The 14901-nt window shown below is 37.4% G+C and overlaps 2 protein-coding genes and 1 long non-coding RNA gene across 6 annotated transcripts; 1 reads left to right on the top strand and 2 right to left on the bottom strand.

The window, feature by feature from the left end:
- The first annotated feature begins 74 nt into the window (after positions 1–74).
- On the top strand, positions 75–4630 carry LOC112294887 (uncharacterized). 2 transcript variants are annotated; one of them, XM_024545861.3, is made up of 10 exons: positions 75–234; positions 1104–1226; positions 1396–1461; positions 1632–1931; positions 2111–2224; positions 2469–2540; positions 2760–2843; positions 3175–3275; positions 3479–3560; positions 3968–4630. In XM_024545861.3, exons 1-10 carry the CDS (start codon positions 157–159, stop codon positions 4286–4288), a joined length of 1341 nt encoding a protein of 446 aa, XP_024401629.1. In that variant the 5' UTR covers positions 75–156; the 3' UTR covers positions 4289–4630. The 2 variants fall into 2 exon arrangements, with proteins under 2 accessions (XP_024401629.1, XP_024401628.1); XM_024545860.3 differs by having other exon boundaries at positions 2108–2224.
- Positions 4631–8637: 4007 nt separating this feature from the next.
- LOC112294133 (small ribosomal subunit protein eS28) lies at positions 8638–10044 on the bottom strand. The gene is made up of 3 exons (XM_024544325.3): positions 9957–10044; positions 9379–9520; positions 8638–8902 (listed from the first exon to the last, which is right to left on the bottom strand). The coding sequence occupies exons 1-3, from the start codon at positions 9957–9959 to the stop codon at positions 8850–8852; spliced, it is 198 nt and encodes a 65-aa protein (XP_024400093.1). The 5' UTR covers positions 9960–10044; the 3' UTR covers positions 8638–8849.
- Positions 10045–11087: 1043 nt separating this feature from the next.
- Positions 11088–14788, bottom strand: LOC112294354 (uncharacterized). 3 transcript variants are annotated; one of them, XR_016497909.1, is made up of 3 exons: positions 13794–14772; positions 12558–13559; positions 11088–12324 (listed from the first exon to the last, which is right to left on the bottom strand). It is a non-coding gene; the product is annotated as an uncharacterized LOC112294354 (long non-coding RNA). The 3 variants fall into 3 exon arrangements; XR_016497910.1 differs by lacking the exon at positions 11088–12324 and having other exon boundaries at positions 13257–13559; positions 13794–14003; positions 14155–14753; XR_002973318.3 differs by lacking the exon at positions 11088–12324 and having other exon boundaries at positions 13257–13559; positions 13794–14788.
- Positions 14789–14901: the final 113 nt, after the last annotated feature.

The following is a 14901-nucleotide window of genomic DNA, read 5'->3' as shown; positions in this document are numbered from 1 at the left end:
GCGCAGCTTTGGAATGGCCCCAGTTCCAAACTTTAAACCCTGCGGGGCTTTGGCTATGGCGATGGCCAATTGCTCACTCTCCTCGTCTGCCCTTCAGCACCATGCCTCCGCCATGACTCTCTGAGCTCTTGCTCTTCATACGCTGGCGCCGTGTTCATGGCGACATTAGAGGCGGCGAAGACCGCTGAGGACCTCCGTCGCGAGATTGACGAACTCCACCGCCAACAGCGAGAGGTTTACTCTTCTCCACCTTTCCTCTCTCTTCAACTTCCGAACCCTAATTCGTAAAATCCAACGGTCGCATGGATTGGCAATACGGGGCACTGCTTACCTACCTACTCGGTTGTGAGGCTGTGACTTACGGCATTGTTGATTTTGTGGAATTTGTATTGAAAGGTTGCTGTCGAGGTTGTTTCTTCAGCTTTCTATCAGCGTTAGGGTTTTAGTGGTGGTATATTTTCAGCGCGTTTGGATGAGACCAGGTGTGGTGGCGGATGGTGTCATCACGTCGTAAAAAACTTTTGGAGTGAAAGAAAAATTGAGGATCGGTTGGCATTGTGTTTGCTATGGGTGATCTCTTTTTCCGAGTCTTGCAAGGATGGTTTCAATAGTTGCAATTGACTATACCAACTATTTTTCGAAGGAGAAAATTCTTGATCAAGTACATGTTTCAGAGGGAGTAATGTTTTGTTCGTTTTAATAGAATTACGCTGTTGAATGTGTTTCCAAGAGATAATTATTCTGATACGTATTCTAATTGTGACCGTCCTTGGCCTCACAGCCTCTTTATGCGAAGTTCGTAAGTGGTTCCAAAGATTTTGAAAGACAGTTGTGACCAGGTTCCGTCCACCAATGCTTGCTGAAGCATGCAATATGATGTTAGTAGCCACTGTTAAACAGTGGTTTTCAAGAAAACTGATTAACCACCTCTCTGAAACTCCAACAAGTGAACTTTACACCATAGCTTTGTCTTATGAGGTTCTCGTTAAATAGCAATATGTGTGAGCACTATTTTTCTAGAATGTGAATGTTGACTTGCTCACCGTCCCTTATTAACTACTTTTACAAATTGCATCTGTTATGATATTGTGGGTGGATAACAGATTAATGAGCGACTGCGAGATCCGAAAGGGTTACGCAGAAATGCTCTCGGCGGTAAAGCGAGGAACATTGATGCGGACGGTTCTCACCAGCGCAAGAACGCCCCGCGAGGTGTCATCAGGCGGGTAAGAAGAGGTCGTTGCGGTGTTTGATCATTCTGTATTCTTTGCACGCACATTTATTATCTTTTATTGTTACATGATATTCAACTTTCAATTTTTTCGCTTTTTTTCGTTTTTATTTTTATTTTTCTTATATCACAGAGGTGCTCATAGTGTCCTGCTGTGATAACAGGGGGACGGCTTTGACGGCTATGAACAACGTCCTGGAAAGAGAAGGTTGCTTTCAGCTGTAGTGAAGGTATGTTGTATGCTGAGTCTTGCCACACAAGCTTATTCAATCGGTATTTAAACACCATGTCATATAGATGTTCTTTGCTACACGTGGTACTTTGTTCATATACTTCATAACCATGTACTTGGTAATGTCTTGAATACCTGTAATTTCATGATTATGATTGATTTGCACAGGTTGTGCAAGAGGAGAAGCTGCCGGAAACAGACAATGAAATAGAAGAAAATAAGAAAACCCAACCTGATAAAGATGACGCAGATGAAGAAACTGATCTTGCGGATCGGCGGCCAACACTTCAACGCAATTACAATGCAGATCACTCTAATCCTCTTCCAGCAGTAGATTCGCAGCGAAGGGGCAACTCCGACTCAAACACGCGCACTTCTACCACGGGCGGACATCGTTCTGGGGGACCAGGAGGACCAAGAAGGTTTCCTAAGGAGAGGGGCTTCCTTGTCCGTGTCAGCAATCCACATGTAAGTGTACAAATTTCCGTAGGTGTATAATTCGTCGGCAACAGCGGATGTATTTTTTTTTCACATTTTCCTTCGCTTGTCACACACTGAAGTGACTCATCTGAACTGGTGCAAATCGTTAAACTTATCTTCTTTTACTTAATGGGTTGGGTTTATTTCGTTTTTGTGGATTGCAGCAGAATGACGATGCACAACCTGCTGAACCAGCACCTAGGGTTCTGTCCAAGACAAGTGATCCTAATGTTGCTAAGCGCAACCGACGTATGTTTGGGGCTCTTTTAGGTACTTTGGAGGTAATTAGTTTGTACACCCTAATCCTAAACGCACTTTGAGATTCTTCAAACTTTGTTGTTGAAGCTGGGTGGGGGCATTTTAGGGATTTTAAAAATTCTTTGAAGCCCTGGTTGATGACATGGATAGATGATGTGTTCTTGTTTATTGCTTGAGATGTTATGAAAGATGGCTAAGTTCAGAATGTTCAAATTTCTAATCATCTTCTCCCACTGATCGGTAACGATGGATTATTTCGGTTGACAGAAATTTAGGCGGGAGGACGAAAAGCTATCTGGATCAGAATCATTTCAGCGTCGATCTGAACAGTTGAAGAAGGTGATTATTTGTTAATGCTCAGCAAATTTCAATAATTTCTCTTCATTACCACTTGGCTGTAAATTACCCAGGTGATGAAGGAACCTGGTTACTGGTTCTCAAATGCACATATATGCAGAGTATGCTTCCAAAAAACCTGGAGTGGCAGTTCATTTTTTCTGTCACTTCTGGTTACATGTTTAACGCTGAATGCACTATCTATAACTCCTTTCTATGCAGGCAGAACACAAAGCCCAAGAAGAAAATGAGCGTTTACGTCAGCAAGAGAAAGAAGCCTTGGCTGAGAAACGTCGAGCTGACCTGGTACAGTCTTATCTCGGGAGGGTTAAATAAGCAGCTTTGCGGTTAACTTCTCAAGGAAATTTTATTGAGTTTAGTTATTGTGTTTAGAGCTGTAGCTATGTCAATCGGCTTCTTTGCTTATTTTCATGGACTGGCAACACATTAGAAGTCTACCGTGAGGTTATTTCGGGTATTGTACCTAGGTTTTTTGTATTCTTTTACTTGTGTAAGATCCTGCGTTAATCCATGTCATGTAGCGAGGTTAGGAGGTATCTTGTTTGATTGGAGAGCTTTCTGCGGGTTGTTTTCTGTTTTTGAAAGTAGCGAACTTATGTTGAATGTTGTGTTTCAGATCTTACGAGCAAAACTGGCAACAGAAGCTGAGGCCAAGCAATTAGAGCTCCTCTTTTTGCAGTGGGCAGAACATCATACTCGGCTTGCTAGCTTCATTAAGTGAGGCTCGTCATCCTTTATAATGATCTCCAAAACATTTCTCCACATGACCAAAGTTGATTTTAAGGAAAAAGTCCGAACATTATATGGTGTTTTGATTTTAATCGTTGATTGTTGAAACGTTGTCATTTTGTGGAGACATGATAGCGTTTTTCACTTCGAATGCTAGTCTCAACTTTTGACATTGCTATGTTTGAGTGCAGAACAAAAGCGGGACCTAGAATTTATTATCTACCAGTGAAGTCTAGTGAAGAGACGGACAAGTTGCTCCAGGAAGCCCAGCAGGTATTGTATTCCACACGAGTAAAGAATCGTGATGATCCATGTTGTTACATCATCATTTTGTTTCTTTCGTGGTTGATCTTCATAGATCCATATTCTTGTAATCTACTTTTGGAAAGTCAGTTTGGGTGGGGAGGATTGTTTTGCCAAGTTTTACATAGTATATATCACGATTTTTGCTGGCATTTCCGATGTGTGAGAGAAACTACGCCGAAAGTTAGATTATAACAGAACTGTGCCTTACATGATGGAGGCTTAGACAACTGCTGTGTACTTATGCGGTGTGGGGTTTAAATTTGTGTTGTATCATTTCCGTTGCCTTTAGTGTAGGCCCTTACTCTCTGGTGTGGTTCTTTGAGGATGATTACATTTTCCTTAGTTTATGAGTTTTTGTTTTGTCGATATTACAGGATCTGGAAGAATGGAAGGCTAGATCACGTGAAGAATTGTCTGAGTGCCAGAAGCGAATATCTGAACTGAGCATGGAAAACTTGGATGCTGATTTTGAGAGATGGAAAGACGGACCTCCTGGGCGAACTGAAGTCTCCAATAACAAACTGGCTGCTGAGGCTAATACAGGAGTAGAAAGTGGTGACAATATCCCTGAACAACCTGGAGAAGGAGATGAAATAGTTGAAGATAAGCATGACGACACTGGTGCGATTCTTGTAGATGAGCATGAAAGGGTCAAAATTGAGGATGCGGGGACTAACAAATTGGTCAACGTATAGATAATGTGATGCAAATGAAGGTGAGAAATCGATGGTGTTCTGCAACTTCATGATCGTTGTTGCCTGGAGATTTTAGAATAGATGACTTTGAGACTTGCGACTCTGTTATTGTGCAATAGCAACTTATTTCTCCTGGGCTGTTCCGTGTCCATGATTGTTGGGTAGTTCAAGAGCACAACGGCAGGAGATTTTGGGATACAGTCTAAAGCCCTAGTAGGAACATTTTTCACGCAGTCTTAGTTTATTAAAGATCCATGTAGAGATCATCTTTCAGGGTCAAACATGTATAGTGGGATAACTTTTGTCAATTCTAAGTGCCCTTGCGGTTAAAGATGCCAATCACTAATGTCCTTCCCTGTCAACGAAAGCTCACTGATGGCTTTCAAGGGGCCGACTTGTTGATTGTTGACCAAGAAATGGAAGGTACAAGGGTAGCATGAAGTTGTCATATGCAGCTGAAGAAACCTTTGTACGACGGTCTCATCCTTTTGGAGTATTCTGAGGTACACAGTTCTCATCTATCTGTCCATGGGTATGTTTGTTGATGTCATGGATTCGGACCAGGATGTATCAAATAGGGATAACAGGATCAACGAAACATGTGCACTTCAACTATTGGGCATGTGGTCTTCATTCGGGTATCTAGCATATTTGTTTATTAAGTCTCGTTTGTTTGAATGTTGTTCCCATGTGAAATGATTATAGTTGTCGATTTGAGCTCATGCAGTGGTAAGTTACGTTACTTGGCGTTGTCATCCTTAATGGATACATACATTCATACTATCTGCAATGTGCAGTTACCAGCAGCCCTTGTGCGGTGGATATCCACCATTAACCCGATAATTTAGCTACCATGACCTGTATTTGATCTATTTAAGTCATGGAAACTAAATTAAATGATCTAGCACAGTGGATCCAATTTGAACTTCTCACTTTCTTGATTGATATAGTTGAACGCTTAATCAACATGTGAGGTTAAAAACAACTGAATTCTCTGCATGTCGGGCACCCATGAGAGTACTAAGTTAATTTCAACTTGAAACTTTTTGCAAACTCTGCATCTATGTCCGAAGTTTTTACCTACTCTGTCTCTGATGACACCCTTGTGAAGACATTGGGGGATAAACACCACTACTCTGAATGGTTTTCCACGAAAAGTTCCAGACCAGTTTCATGTAGACACGTTCGCATTCCTCCACTCGAATTGAGCGTTTGTTCTATTGCTCGACTTTCAGTGAAGTGTGAAAAAAAAAAATTGAAGGTTTAAGTTCTAACATTCTGATTGGAGAAGCTATTTGTTGCCCTTCGAACGACACAACAGAGTGTGTGTGGTCTCCTGCAATGACAGTGGGTTTTGAACCTCAGATTAAAATATCTTTTATATTCACTTTTTCTTGTTATTCTCAAGCTCTTAACTTTTGACAATATTCGTCTGGTGCTTCAAAATTCAATGTCTGTCATTTTGGGATCAGTGAGCATGGAAAGACATTTTGAAATACACACATATATACACACATCTGAATTGGATTTATTATGTTAGAGTAAAAATTAAATGTCAATTTCAAGTTTATCCACTAAATTATTAATAGATGTTTTTGATATTTCATTGTTTTATTCCTTGATTAATTGTAAAAAATTTAATTGATTTTCAAATCATTTTCTCACTATTTATTTAACTAAATTTTCCCTTCGTGTTTCAAACTTCGACTTTATCTAGTATTTAATTATTAATTTGAATTTTTTATCTATAATAAAACAAATTAAATCAAAGAAAAATAAAAGTCTACTTCAGATTGAAATAAAAGTTCATTGAAGCAACTTTGTGAATTAAGAGTAGTTAAATGTAGCTCATTGGAATATATTAGGGCTTTTATTGAACATATCTTAAACTATACTTTATAACTTAAATAAGATGTGTGAAGAAGAAATTCATACTCAAACTAAATCACAAGGTGTAGTCAATAAAGAGTTAATCTTAACTAATGGTGAGGTTAGAATTGATGATTTCAGAGGAAAACAAAAAAAACAAACAAATAAAAAAAAATATTATTATTATTTTTATTATCAAATCATATAATCAAAACAAGGTATATATCATTTAAATTAAGAAATATATATATATATATATATATATATATATATTGGATTAATTCTTATATCTTTCCAATGATAGCACAAATATGTACATTGTAGATACCATGAGGAAGGAGTTATAAATTTTAAGTTATAAATTCAAAAGTATTTTAGATTTTAAATTTTTTATCAATAATAATTGGTTCGTGTGGTGAGGAGTTTATATCCTCACAAAGGCTTATGAGTAAGATGAAAAGATATCCTAAAGGGATTTTTTGGCCTTGGTTTTATCTTTTTATCCACTTCCAAGGTACTACAATCCATTAGAACTAATGCATCTAATTTTCTATTAGGTATTAGTTATGTTAGTTTTTTATAGTAAAACTACATTTTTATAAATTAAACTCCAACATCATGTTCAAAAATATCTTATTATCGCAAAAAAATTGTAAAGACTTTATAAATTATTTACTTCATAAAGACTTTAATATTTTAAAATAGCATCCACAAGTTAGCAAATTACTTTTGTAAAATATTTTAAATTGTGACTAAAATATTATTATAAATATTCTAAATAAATTATTACTTTTATATTAGTTCTTTAAAGGTGTTAACATCAAAAATAAACCAAAAACATTATAAAAGAGATTTATTAAGACACATTTAAAATAAGAAATTGATATTTCTATCCAAAGTTTTATTATTTATACCCATCATTATATTGCACCTACCACACCACCATTGTTGATGTTGTAATTTTGTCACATAATCAAAGATAATTTTGCCAAGATTAGTGCTTGTATGGGTTGGCACTTTGTCTTTGCCACTTACAATTGCCACTTACAATTGATTCAAATGACAAGGATGTATTTTTAGCAGTTAGGCCCCATACCTATGTCCCTACTACAATTCACTAGGTGGAGTCTTGAGTCACAATACACATTTAACAAAATAAAAGTTATTACCTCTAAACAAAATGAAAAGAAGTATTATCTTTATATATCTAAGACAATTTAGAGTCAAATTTATGAATTAATTATTGGAAGGTGTAGAACCAAAATCCTAAGAGTTCAACTAATAATACATTTATAGATTTTGAAGGAAATACCAATAAACATACAAATAATGTTAAAAAAAAATCATAAGTAGAAAATAACACACAAATAGTAGAAATGTCTGCACTTCTATATTACTCCAATATATTCTATAATAGGAAAAAAGACTACCGAAGATACACTCTTGACCAACACAATGATGCCGATTTGAAAATTTTCAAATCTATACTATGTACTTGCGGATGTCCATTTGAATATAAAAATCATATATATTCTCTGCATTGTACATATCATTTAGCTTTTACTATTTATTGTATTTTTTCACAATTATCATAATAAAAAAAAATCATGCTAATCTATGACTTATCCTAAGCTTCATATCAAAATTTTAGATCTGGAAACAAATGGTCAACTGCCACAACTGTTGTATCGAATCAATCAACAATGTTGAATAATCACTCCCATAACATCAACGTCGGCATCAGGGGCTTACAATCAACAGAAAGAATGTGGTTTTTCGTTATTGAATTAAATATGTGCTAAAAGTTCCATTTGTTGAACAGTATGACCTCTCATATCTTGCCCGGCGAGGTAAGGAAGAATCGTGTAGATAAGAAGAATTCTGCTCCTCTGGTAATCCATTCAATTGCTGTTGGTTTCGACCTTACAGGTGCAAGGTTGTTTAATTAAAAAGGTACATAATCATCCAGGGAATTATTAGTGGTGAGGGGTACAATAGGGATGATTCGCTAATTGCACAACATTAGACTGCCCTTCAGTCAGAATTAGATGTAGCATTGACTGCTGTTTTACTTTTTATCTCAAATGCAACGCTGTCTAGGAATACCCTCATATAGTAAACAATAATTACATACTAACAGATCTGTTTGTTGAGAAGTCTTGAGGTAGTGGAAAAGGGAGTGCTCGGCTATTTCACTAAACGATTCGAGAGATGTTCCTGTTCGTACGTACAGCACAGGTTACTAAAGGAAGGTTGGCTCACGAATCATGCACGAAATATCACATTCCAAGGTATGGCAGACATGCCTAAATCAACCACGACAGCATGGTTCGACACGAAATGCCGACAGACATAATTTGGTTGTGTTAAATAAGCCAATCCGTCGAACTGCTCACAGGAGCTGACTATCTTGGAATCATCACATATGCATTGTGCATGAAGTTCGACACTCATGAAAACACGACGTACTACAAAAGAGATGAAATATAAGACCAGACGTAGAAATTCACTAAAACACCAAAACATACAGTGTAGGCCAATTACAGTATTCGTATCAAGAACAACACTTTTAAGAATAAATCTATGCACAACTTGAGATTGTCAAGATGTGGAGAAGTCCAGGAGTACACGTATGAGCACAGCTAAACTTCCAGTACTGCTCCAGTGGCCTGCCATAGGAGATAGGAGTTCTTCATCGCAACCTTCTTGCCTCGCGCTCAGACTCGAGGAGGGTCAAAATATCACCTACAAGATTGATTAACATAAGATAAATCAACTGGTCATGTTAATCAGGTTATGATTCTAAACATAAACTTAATGACTGCTGGTCACAACAGATGTGGGTGCCAAAAATGCTTTAGAAGTTAGTAAGCAGAAGGAATCCTGCAAAAGACTGAGTGCTAGAAGCGCAATGGAAGAAGGTAATTTCGATATACATCACTGTTTATCACGTACAACCATTGGTAAAAGAAATTATACACCAATATCGAGAGGGATCGGTTTCTAGAATTCAGTTCGATTCGATAGCAATCGTGTCCGGCACACATGAATTAGGAAACAGTTAATCCAGAAGCAGAATCCGAAACTAATGTGTCCGTGTACAAGTGACTTCAATACTTTAACTTCGGGGATCCAAGATCTTGGTAGACTAATTAAACCTTCGGTAATAGAACCTCACTCCAAAAAGGAAATTAAAAAGATGTGTCGGTTTTAGTAATTACCTTCACGCACTGGCCCCTTAACGTTGCGCATGATAAGACGGTTCTGATCATCCAAGAACTTGACGCGCACCTGCGTCACCTGTCCTCGGGACCCAGTGCGCCCAATGACCTTCATCACAATAGCCAACTTCACGGCGGTATCCTGCAAAATCGAATCCCTAAACTCAGTCTCGCGAGGTAGACTTCACCAGACTCCAAATTCAACGATAAAGCAAGTTCTCTGAACCTCGTGATTTAAAGTCAAAAAGAGAAGTAACACGCTGTCGAAACGCAACAGCACCCTGACTGCCGAGCAGTTCTCGGGCCACGGTAAACCTAATGCGCAAATGCGCAAAAATCGTCAACTAAAGAAGCCCTATAAAACTGAGCTCCACTAAAACCCCAAAACTCATGAACACATCCTCGTGCAGAACCCATTGCCACCTTCGAACCCCTTGTCTTGCCCCGAGGAATGCCGCAAGAAAAAGTCTCCTCATCATGAAACACTAAAACACTAAAGAATACTACAAACAGCAAGAGAAGAAGAGAATGCAGAAGAAGAAGAGATCTAGTTTGTGGGTTTGCATTGGCGAACGTACCATGATGAGAAGCGGAGGCGAGAAGACCTGCAACGTTGTCAAGTGCAGAGCAAGCGAGAGAGCCGAAGGCGCGAGGCGTCAAGTCTCGATTGCGAAAGAGAGAGGCACGGAAGCAGCTCCGCCCCTCTTCTAGAGCCTAACCCTAATTCCACATCCCAAACGGGACTTCGTCTCGCACCTCAAAGTTCGGTACTTCGAATGAGGATATCGATTTCACCCCTTACATTTACTTTTTCATGGTTCCATCTTCCAACCTGAGTACTCCTAACAGCGTGGTCCATACGTTATACTGTGGATCATTTATCCACACACACACACACACATATATATATATATATATATATATGTATATATAGTTGTTCAAATATGTTTATATAATCACTATGGTATTATTAATCTCTTTAGCCACTATAGAATAGATTGTAGCCATTGTTGGAAAACTTAATACTTGTCAATATGATTCTATATTCACTATATATTAAAGTTTAATGTGGTGTGGTGGTTGTCACTTAAAAACAAGGGGTGAAATAGTTGCAAAAAAATCTTTGAAGTTGTATAATTTATGTAAATAAAACTTAAAGGGAGGAAAGAAGAAATAAAAAATAAAAAAAGAAGAAAAAGAAGAAATTAAGTGGTTGTGATTTAAATAAAAACATGTTAAAGATATTAGAATGTTAATGTGTTTATATATATATATATATATATATATAAGTTCATTAAGTGTCTACAAAAGAAAAAAGTGATTTTGAATTATCAACAGAGTTGATGTAAAGTAAGGTTTATATCACATACTAAATTGTAATAAATGTGTTTTTGAAAACAAGGTGTAGGAGGTGTTGAGGATCCAACCATTTTATCATTGGTTTTTGACCAATGTAGATCTAATAGTGGAAATTGTTTTGGTGATGGTTATGATAAATGGATCAATTTAATAAATGTTTGGGTTATTTCAACATATTTTTATAACCACAATGTCAATAATAATACATTAATGTTAAATAGATGAATGCTTTTACTAAATAAAATGTTAAATAGATGAATGCTTTTACCAAATTGATCCACCCTTTTATGTAAAATATGGTATTCATGATGAATGTAGTTGGTTTTCATTAGTTGCACATCCAATAGTAGAGTAATGAATTTGGAGGTTATTTTTTTTTTTCATGATGGTTAGGATGGGTGGGTCAATTTATTAAAAACTTTTTGTCTATTTAACATTCTTCATAATTTAAACTATTAATTTTATTTTTATTAAATTTTAACATACTAATAACACAATATTTTTTGAATGTTTTGAAATTGATTTCAATACTAATGTCAGTATTGATCTTGTATCATAGCCATATAAAGTTTTAAAATCATTAAGTAATAAACTAGAAGTTAATTTTTTTGACAAGAGACTGAAATTGTTTTTTTATAAGAAATACATAGATAATTATGTTATTACTTAGAACCTATACTATCAAACAATTGTTCTATTTGATTTATTTGTTAAATTATTTTTATAAGTTACTGCCACAAAGATGTGACATGATTCTTTCATCATATTTTTAATCTGTTAGTAGAAATAAAACACAAATATAACATGTAAAGTATACATATTTTAAATCTTGGTTATTTATTACATTCTACAATTAAAAGCACTTATACAATTTGACATGAAGTTTTTAAGTCCTACATCTAACTATAAAATATGAAGAATGTAATATAATAATGTATTAAAACATAATAATGTATATATATATCTCTTTATAAGTTTTAGAATTATGTCATAATAATGATATTGACTACAAATAAGTTTAAAATAATTATAGTCAATAGAATTACAAGAATTGTATTTAAAGATAATACTACAAAATTTACTATACATTTATGTACAATGATAGATTTTTTTGAAACCACATTAAAATATGGAAATTATTAGATGGACGCCCCTTAATTTCAACATGGACACCCCCTTGTGCCATGCACCCACGAATGCACATTTTTGCAAAAAAATAAGTAATTTTCATTATTAAATCATGAGTCTTAAATCATGATAATTGTTATAGCAATTACTTTAATACCAAAATTTGATATGCTCCATATAATCTCAACCTTCAATTCTTATGTTATTACTCATCAATGTCATATAAAAAATAAAAACAATCTCATTCAAAATGAAAACTAGTGTTTTCTTTTTGCAAGATGTGTATGTTGGATGTAAAAGGAGGTGTCCAAATAGGGGTTCCCTAAAAATTCCTTTAACTAGATGCAGAAACTTCAGCGAAGAAGAGCGGCGTTGACTTTACAGCGTTGTCTGTTTATCTGTGCCGTGCTTTAGTCCCCTTTTCATGTCCCTTTCAATTCCCTTGCAAAATGATGCCCTCTGCACACCCACAGGATGAGTATTCTGGTATTGTAACTTGCAAAACGACGGAGTACACTGCTTATGTCGGTAGTAATTTATAAGCTCCGGCCAACATGCCGTCATAGAAATTCTTATTGGCAAACAATACAACTTCAGATGGTAGTGCTGATGCAAACGAGTCACAGTTTGTGTTGGAACCTTTCTACTTCTAGTTTTTAGCAGAATTGAACGAGCTGACCTCCAGGTGCTACCTTCGGATGGGATTGAGTTTGTCTTTGTAATTGCTGTGGGTGGGCTTCATTGAAGGATACCAGCTGCAATAAGATGCATGCAGTCCATGTGAAAGAAATCTTGCAGACTACATTCAACGTACAATGAAGTACTAGTTGTTTGGGTTTGTGTCCAACGTGCCTAAACAGCTGTTGCTGTGATGAAGCCACTGGAGGTGATGGGTCACTAAGTGAAGTTGTTGTCAGTAATAGTATGTTTTTACAACTCTTTTGTAGATTGGATATGAGGTGTTGAGCTGGGCCGTAAGTGACTTGTTAGCTGCTGTAGTCGTCTGCGTTCTTTCATGCGCGCCACATGGTACCATAAATTCAGATGTCATAGCAGCAGAAGAAGTGGATGATGCAGACTGCGTTCTTACGGCTTTCACAAAAGCTCAACCGTCGAAGTGTATCGAACGCTGTACCGCGTCTGGTACTAGATGAAGGAAGCATGTGACCATTCTTGAAATGGCTGCACGTACTGCTAATGCTGCACGTCGAGAAGGTGAAGTTTAAGATCACAAACTCGACTTGAACCTCTCCTGTTTTGATGAAAAGGCCATACGATTTTGTCATGCCATGTTCGCGATTAGCCGTCAGCAAAGGTTCAGTGGATCCAGAAAGTGCGGTGTAAGCTTTCGGAGATGTCACCAGAAGGTTATGCCTGGAAACCCATATGAATGGTGCTTGAAAAGACCCTAAGGAACTACTTAAAAATTGCAGAATAGAGAGCACATTTTACTTCCCAAGAAGTAGATACGTGGAGAAGAAGTATCGCCAATATATCATCTAACACTACCCAGTTTAAGTTAAATAAACAGGAAGAATACTCTATCGCCTGGAGTGAAGTCACCGCAATGTTTTACAACCACAATTACCGAAGGGCACAGCCGTGGATGCAGCAGTGTCAGAATTCCAAGGCTAAGCCCTTACATCTTCAGATTCTACTCGGAGTAGTTACCCTCCGGTTTGCCATCTCGCACACTGCACAATATAGTTAACAACCTTATCATAGACATACTAAACAGAAAAGACGCTGTTGTAAAGTATCATAGAAGTTGTAGACAACATCGCCCTTCTTTCTTGGCAAGAGTTATATCCACCACTAAAACGAGAAAATGAAATTCTGTATCTTAGTTTCCGGAGAACAGCAAATGAATGTCAGACACGCTCTCCAACTGAAGTTTATAAGATGCCACAAAGTATTCATGTCATTACCATAAAACACAGAGATGACAAAGCAGCACTCGCAGCCATTTCGGAATCCTCTCTAGCCTAGATAACTTCATCAGGTCCTTCCAATTCCTGACTCTTTGTTCCTGTAAAGCTGTCCCATGTGTTCGCAACACCTCCCGTATGTTGACCTACTTTAAGCCAGTACCTCGACATCGGAACTAAAAGGATTGTGCAATTATTCCGCCGTATGACCTGCAATTAGTTTAAAGCGAGTAATTTAGATCAACAGCCATGTACAGAAGTGCTACAATAACACGAAAAAGCAGACATGAAAGACAGAGAAGCAAGGAGCATCGTGAACCGACTATCCACACAACTACGGTGAATCCTGCCCGGTTGGCACCTTTCTTCTAGGCTGCACACAACAGCCGATCAACGGCTTGTCTAATTATAGCGCAATTCATTTTCGAATGAAGGGACTTTAAGAAAGGAGAGAATATGCTCCAGCGTTGTGACCGGTCAACCCTAAAACCAAGTTCCCTGCAAGCTGCTTGTGAAAATGCATCTCAAACCCCTTGAAGCAGCCAAGCTATGGGGTTATAGTGGGACACTCCACGCCACTAAGAAACCAGGTCCTGCTCCAGCGTCATGACTCCAGTGATTCAAGTGTGGAAAATTATTTCCCGAACTAAGACCCGCTCAGTACAACTAATTTCGATGGAACTATCCGTCAACGGAGCATTCTTAAGATGTCGCCAGAGCCAACAAACACAGGGTCCTCCATCGAACGTAACACCAACTTATCCACCACCATTTTCATGTTGAAATCAAACGGAATTCAGGTCATGTCTTGGAATCAACGCAATCCAAAAGCAATCTTGTAAACTGCCAAACAAAAAGTATGCTCGATTCTTGAAGAAACCCACTTCAAAACAGCATTGGCTACCATCGAGGATCAAGTTCAAATAAAATAAATAAATAAAAAAAGCACAGAATTGTCAAAAAAAAAAAAACACACATAAATGGGTCTGTTCCCCTTCCATCTCGGATCAGTATAGTTTCAACTCCAGGAATAGAGTTTGCCACGTGGCATGTCCACGTCACCATTCTCGAGGGCAAAGTGATGACTCACCCGCCAGGTCAGCACCCT

This window comes from Physcomitrium patens, chromosome 17 (genome assembly GCF_059467195.1).
Source record: "Physcomitrium patens ecotype Gransden chromosome 17, ASM5946719v1, whole genome shotgun sequence".
Taxonomy (NCBI): Eukaryota; Viridiplantae; Streptophyta; class Bryopsida; order Funariales; family Funariaceae; genus Physcomitrium; species Physcomitrium patens.
The sequence above is the reverse complement of the archived record's forward strand: the minus strand, read 5'-3'. Positions and strand labels throughout refer to the sequence as shown.

Excerpts from the sequence above, each read along its gene's own strand:
- LOC112294133 (XM_024544325.3), bottom strand. Across the intron at positions 8,903-9,378 it reads TAAGGGGCCAGTGCGTGAAG|GTGATATTTTGACCCTCCTC; the intron begins GTAATTACTAAA and ends TCAATCTTGTAG.
- LOC112294887 (XM_024545860.3), top strand. The coding sequence starts at position 157 with ATGGCGACATTAGAGGCGGCGAAGACCGCTGAGGACCTCCGTCGCGAG. Across the intron at positions 1,227-1,395 it reads CGCGAGGTGTCATCAGGCGG|GGGGACGGCTTTGACGGCTA; the intron begins GTAAGAAGAGGT and ends CTGTGATAACAG. Across the intron at positions 1,462-1,631 it reads TGCTTTCAGCTGTAGTGAAG|GTTGTGCAAGAGGAGAAGCT; the intron begins GTATGTTGTATG and ends TGATTTGCACAG.